At 42.1% G+C, this 6437-nt stretch overlaps 1 protein-coding gene across 1 annotated transcript; it reads left to right on the plus strand.

The window, feature by feature from the left end:
- The first annotated feature begins 3278 nt into the window (after positions 1-3278).
- LOC141641142 (uncharacterized) lies at positions 3279-6171 on the plus strand. Its single transcript, XM_074449815.1, has 8 exons — positions 3279-3938; positions 4017-4188; positions 4232-4472; positions 4527-5075; positions 5298-5428; positions 5570-5684; positions 5844-5976; positions 6019-6171. The coding sequence occupies exons 1-8, from the start codon at positions 3279-3281 to the stop codon at positions 6169-6171; spliced, it is 2154 nt and encodes a 717-aa protein (XP_074305916.1).
- Positions 6172-6437: the final 266 nt, after the last annotated feature.

Here is a 6437-nt window from a genome sequence, read left to right on the forward strand (position 1 = left end):
TCACGAACCGTCTGTAGTATCCAACTAAACCCAAGAAACTCCTGATCTCAGCAACATTCTTTGGTGCTTCCCACTTTGTTACTGCCTCAATCTTTGCCGGATCCACAGCTAGCCCATCCTTAGAGATCACATGCCCCAGGAAAGCAACTCTCTCTAACCAGAACTCACACTTAGACAGCTTAGCATATAACTCATGCTCCCTCAATGTCTGCAACATAATCCGCAGATGCTCCTCATGCTCCTCCTTAGTCTTGGAGTAGACTAAAATGTCATCGATAAACACCACCACAAACTTGTCCAAAAACTGTCTGAAGATTATGTTCATCAAATCCATAAACATAGCCGGTGCATTAGATAACCCAAAAGGCATCACCACATACTCATAATGGCCATACCTAGACGTGAAAGCTGTCTTTGGTATGTCCACCTCTCTAATCTTCACCTGATGGTACCCTGACCTCAAATCAATCTTGGAAAAGACTGATGCACCACTCAACTGATCAAACAGGTCATCTATCCTTGGCAAAGGATACTTGTTCTTTACCGTCACTCGGTTCAGCTCCCTGTAGTCTATACACAGCCTCAAGCTCCCATCTTTCTTCTTCACAAAAAGAACTGGTGCTCCCCACGGTGATACACTAGGTCTAATGTATCCTTTCTCTATCAGATCATCTAACTGTTTACTGAGCTCCTCCATCTCTTTAGGACCCATCCGGTACTGTGCCTTAGAGATTGGCTCCGTCCCCGGTTTCAACTCAACTGTGAAATCTATCTCCCTCTTCGGTGGCAACCCCGGAATCTCCTCTGGAAAGACATCTGCAAACTCACCCACCACTGGTATCTGATCAATTGTCGGTCACTCTATCCGGTCATCTCTCACATGGCACAAGATCAAAGGGCATCCCTTCCTCATATAGGACTTCAAGGTCACAGCTGCAATCAACTTAACTTTGGGTTTGACCACAAACCCACGATAAGACACACTAACGCCCTTAGGACCTCTCAAAGACACTTTCTTTTGATGACAATCTATCTTAGCTTTGTACTTTCCCAACTAATCCATCCCGACTATCATCTCAAAACCATCAAAAGGAAACTTTAGCAAGTCTACAGGTAGATCAACTTGCCCAACTATCATAAATACATCCCTATACAACCTCCCACATGATACAGACTCACCCGAAGGTATAAAAACTTTCTCACTTACAGACTCATATACCCTCAAACCCAACCGTTTAACATGACTCAAAGATAAAAAAGACTGAGACGCCCCCGAATCAAACAAAACAAAGGTATGAATACCATTAACAAGAAAAGTACCAGTGATAACATATGCATCGTCCTCAGTTGCTTTCTTGTCCATCATGAACAGCTTTCCACTGGCCTTCTGTCCACCTCCCTGCACAGTACTGGCTAATGTGGTCGGCTTAGCACCCGACCCCTGATTGTTGTTGTTGTTCGTAGCTGGTTTCTGATAAGAATTACCGCCATTGCGGTTACCTCCACCCTGGTTGCTCTGACCTCCCCGGTTAGACCATGACCTAGCTGGTCTGTTACTCGCATAACTCTGTGCCGATCCCTAAGAATAGCTCCCCTGAGCCGATCTCTGAAAAGCTCCAGGTACACTCGTGCACTCATGCCACTTGTGGCCTACACCGCCATAACCATTGCAGGTCATCCCCTAACTACCACTACCACTCGCACGGCCATGCCCAAAGGAAGCACCAGCACTGAACCCTGATCCAGAAGAAAACGCTCTAGCCTGATTGTGGTTGCCTTTCTTGTAGTTAGATTGGCCACCACCTTCACTCTCAACCTTTCTTTTCTCACCTACTCTATCCCGAGCCATCTCCACCAACCTTTCAGCTCTCCCAGCCCTCTCATAAGCTTCCTTAACATCAGTAAGGACTCCCACGGGTAACTTGTCCATGATCTTGGGGGTCAACCCCCTCTCAAATCTCAGCGCTAGGTTCTCCTCACTCAGACCCATGTCCTCAGCATATCTAGACTCCTCATTAAACTGCTTGTAGTACTCAGCAACCGAGATATCAGACGTCATCCTAAACCCATCAAACTTCTCTCTCAGCTTACTCCTCACCTGCTCAGGTACAAACTCTTTCCTCATAGCCCTCTGGAACACTTCCTCATACTCCATGCCTCGCTCTGGCTTATTCTTTCTCGGGCTATTCTCCGGCTCCGTATCTATGCCATAGCTTAAACATCCCAGTCTGCCACGTTGAATGATAGGCTCCTTCACAACTGGAGCAACACGCAGTTCTTCCTTCCCCAAACCATTTCCTGCAATAGTCAAAACAGTAGAATCTTTCTCCATCTTGCTCCCAATCTGGGGCGGAGGTGTTAGAGCAGGAATAGGGGTAGGAAATAAAGGTGGGACATCATCAATAATCACAAAACGTACCTCATCTTCTGATTTATGGAGTTGCTCAGGAAGTGGAAGCTTTATTGACAACTTAGCTCGCTCTTCTACTTCCCTCGTTGAAACACCCTTTGAATTAAGGACCTTGTCCTTATCAACACGTGGAAGCAACTTCATGGCTCGTGAAATGAACGACCCGTCAATAACTCGGGCCGAAGTATCACGTAAATCAACAATATCGAACTTGCGCATGTTCAAAACCTTCGTCACATCATCATTAGCTGTCAAATTTTGCAAATCAAATGATGGTTTTGCATTCTGTACCGGTACACCAGTCGATCGACTGGTTAGGTCGTTCGGTCGACTAACAGGGCTGGTCGACCGACTTTCAAATGCCACAATTCGACTTCTACCGCTGTTTTTCAGTTGTGGTAATTCAACCTCTTTTCTTCCCGAGTCATCTTCGTTAACTTCTGGGCTTACCCTTTCCAAAACAGGCTCTTCAGGGGTTGACCCACTATGAAAACGCATAGCATGCGCGGTGTCCGTGTATTGACGAGAAGATAGTTCAGCTATTCGAGACTCAATTGATTTGGTAAATGCTGCATATTCTTCATTCCTTTTGGCAGCTACAATAGCGAACTCTTGCATCACGGCTTTGATTTCCACAATGGCTGTAGCTACATCATTATCCATGAGATGACCTGTAGATAAGATAAAACTACAAGAAGAGTGTAAAAAGAGTTTAAGGAACGGAAGTTTCTTAATCTAGAAAAATACTAAAACAAAAAACAACTAAAACTAGCGCTGCCTCCCCGGCAACGGCGCCAAAATTTGATACCGTCGTAAATTATCAATCTCTCCTGATGAAAGGTTGGGGGCTAATACTAAGTAGGAGGACATGGATGATTTCATTACTTGTCTGAATGCTTGTGGTATGCTTGATATTCCTGCAACAGGGGCCTTTTTCACATGGACAAATAAGCAGGATGCTACCCATAGGAAGTATATTAGGCTGGATAGATTTCTTGTTAACCAAGAATGGGTAGATGTGTTTCCTGACATGCATGCTCATTTCCATCCTGAGGGCTTAATGGATAATAATCCTTGTATTTTCAGGAATATTAAGTTGGAAGGAAGGGGGTATGCTAGATTCAAATACTTTAACATGTGGAGTAATGCTCCTGGTTTCCATGACAAAATACGAAATACTTGGAGTCAACAGATAAATGGTACTAAGATGTTTGGAGTGGTGAAGAAATTGAAAGCTCTCAAGGGTGTACTCAAAAGGCTCAATAAAGATTGCTTTTCTGATGTTGTGCTCAACTCTAGTAAAGCTCTGATGAATCTAGAGAAAATCCAGATTCAAATTCAGGAGGATTATGCCAATCCTGATCTTGTTACCTTAGAACTGCAGGCCCTTGCTGAGGTGAAATTCTGGTCTAAAGCAAGAGACAGTTTCTTACAGCATAAAGCCAAGACTAAATGGCTTGATGAAGGGGACAGTAATACAACCTATTTTCACAGTGTTATTAAGAAAAGATTCCTGAGAAACAAGATTGTACAGATTTAGGATCAATTTGGTAACCTCTGAACTGATACTGCCAGTATTCATAAAGCTTTCTTGACTTTCTATCAGGGTTTATTGGGCAGCAAGAAGATTCCTGAACAGGTGAGAAGGGAAGAAGTGTTGCTTAAAGGTTCCTTTTGCAATGAGGATCATGGCCTTACCCTTTCTACTCCTATTACTAAAGAGGAAATTAAAGGAGTGGTGTTTTCTACTCCTATTGACAAAGTCCCTGAGCCTGATGGTTACACCAGTTGGTTTTTTCATAGATTCCTGGGATATAGTAGGGGATGAGATCTGCAATGCTATTATGGACTTCTTTGCTACTGGTCGCTTGCTCACACAGATAAATGCAACTAACATTACCCTTATTCCAAAGTATGACAGACCTACTGCTGTTAGCCATTTCAGACCAATAGCATGTTGTAACCTGGTTTATAAAGTGATCTCTAAGTTGCTCTACAATAGACTTGCTTATGTACTGCCTGACCTTGTTCATGAGAATCAAGGAGCTTTTATCAAGGGGAGGTATATCATTAAAAATGTCCTTATATGTCACGATATTATTCATATGTATGGCAGGAAAGCAGTCACTCCTAGATGCCTGTTCAAAATAGAATTGCAGAAAGCTTATGATACTGTAGAGTGGGATTTTGTTGAACAAATGCTACATGGTCTAAAATTTCCAGCTCATTTTACTCACTTGGTCATGCAATGTGTAAGGTCAACCTCCTTTACTTTATCTCTAAATGGGAATAACTTTGGATACTTTAAAGGGCAAAGAGGACTGAGGCAAGGGGATCCTATTTCACCCCTTCTGTTCACTATATGCATGGAATATTTAACCAGGCTGATCAAATTTTCCACTGACAGATGGTCATTCCAATATCAACCCCTTTGCAAGAATCTGAAGCTCACTCATCTCATGTTTGCAGACGATCTCCTTCTTTTTTGCAAGGGTAAACCTCAATCAATTTGGTTACTCATGAGAGCCTTCTCTTCTTTCTCTAATGCTTATGGCCTATCTATGAATAATGCTAAATCCGAGATTTTCTTTATTGGAGTAAATGAGGATATTAGGGAGGGTATAAAGGAGTTGATTGGTTTCAAGGAAGGTACCATGCCCTTCAGGTACCTGGGAGTCCCAATCAAAGCAGGCAGACTTACCAAGAAGGAATGCTCCTCTTTGACAGAAAAAATGGTGGCTAGGATAATAGGGTTGGGAGCAAATAAGCTTTCCTATGCTGGAAGGATTACACTCATTAATTCTGTTCTCAACACACTACACAATTAATGGGCTCAAATGTTCATAATACCTAAGAGTATCATTAATCGAATAAAAGCTATCTGCAGAAATTATCTTTGGGATGGCTCCCCTGATTACCACAGAGTGCCCCTTGTGGCCTGGGATAAGGTCACTTTACCTAAAAAAGAAGGAGGTTTGGGGATTAAGAAGGTTGATGTGTGGAATGTTGCTAGACTAGGTAAGTTAGTTAATTGGGTGTATTGTAAAGCTGATAGGCTTTGGATAAAGTGGATTAAAGATGTGTATATCAAGAATTAGGACTGGCATAATTATAGTCCTTATTTTGATGCTACTTGGGTATGGAAAAATATATGCAAAGTGAAAGATAAGCTCAAAGATGGTTTTATTGACAACATCTGGACTTTGAGCTCTAAAGGATATATAATCAAGGGTGGGTATGACTGGCTTTGCCCTGCTCATACGTACCACAACTGGTCTGCTATAGTGTAGAACAATTGGAACATCCCAAAGCACTCCCTGACTACCTGGCTTAGAATGCATGAAGGAATGAATTTGAAAAGTAAATTACTCAGAATTGGCTGCTGTGAAGATGACTTATATATGTGTTCTATGTCAGAGACAGACTGAAACAGTGGAGCATCTATTCACAAATTGTATCTATACTACCAGAGTTCAGCACCACCTGATACAGTGGTATGGGGGCTCTTTTCCAATGATGGACAGCTTGATTACAGAGACAGAAACAACATTCAGTGGAGGATTAAGGTTGCCCTGTTTAATGCCTTCCATTACTACATTTTGTTTTAGAGAAATAATGCCCGGATCAATGAATGGCTACTTAGACCTGAAACAGTTGCTAGTCGTATTGAAGAGGATACTAAACATAGAATTAAACAGAAATTAGGGGCAGTTGATGACCAGACTGCTTCATTATGGCTGCAAAACATGGGAGTGATTTGATATGATTGTATGGGGACTCGATCTCGAAACCTCCATGTAATTATTTTTTGTCCTTGATATTTATATACTCACATTTCACCAAAAAAAAAATTAATTTGTTTGTTAGCCAAGCCTAGGGTAAAAAAATTATCTTTGTTTATGGTAAGGTAGAGCCTCCAAAAGGCCGTTGCATCTTTATCCGGTCCTATCTAGGTGTGTGTAGTTTCTCCTCTTGGTGTGCGTTACATCTATACGCACAAGTATGGTTTTTTGTTCCATTTCTTATG

This window comes from Silene latifolia, chromosome 2, assembly GCF_048544455.1.
Source record: "Silene latifolia isolate original U9 population chromosome 2, ASM4854445v1, whole genome shotgun sequence".
NCBI lineage: Eukaryota > Viridiplantae > Streptophyta > Magnoliopsida > Caryophyllales > Caryophyllaceae > Silene > Silene latifolia.

Bases quoted from the DNA above. Each gene is read 5' to 3' on its own strand.
- LOC141641142 (XM_074449815.1), top strand. From the start codon at position 3,279: ATGGATGATTTCATTACTTGTCTGAATGCTTGTGGTATGCTTGATATT. The intron at 4,189-4,231 runs GTTACACCAGTT...GGGATATAGTAG, and splicing joins CAAAGTCCCTGAGCCTGATG to GGGATGAGATCTGCAATGCT. The intron at 5,977-6,018 runs GTTGCCCTGTTT...ATTTTGTTTTAG, and splicing joins ACATTCAGTGGAGGATTAAG to AGAAATAATGCCCGGATCAA.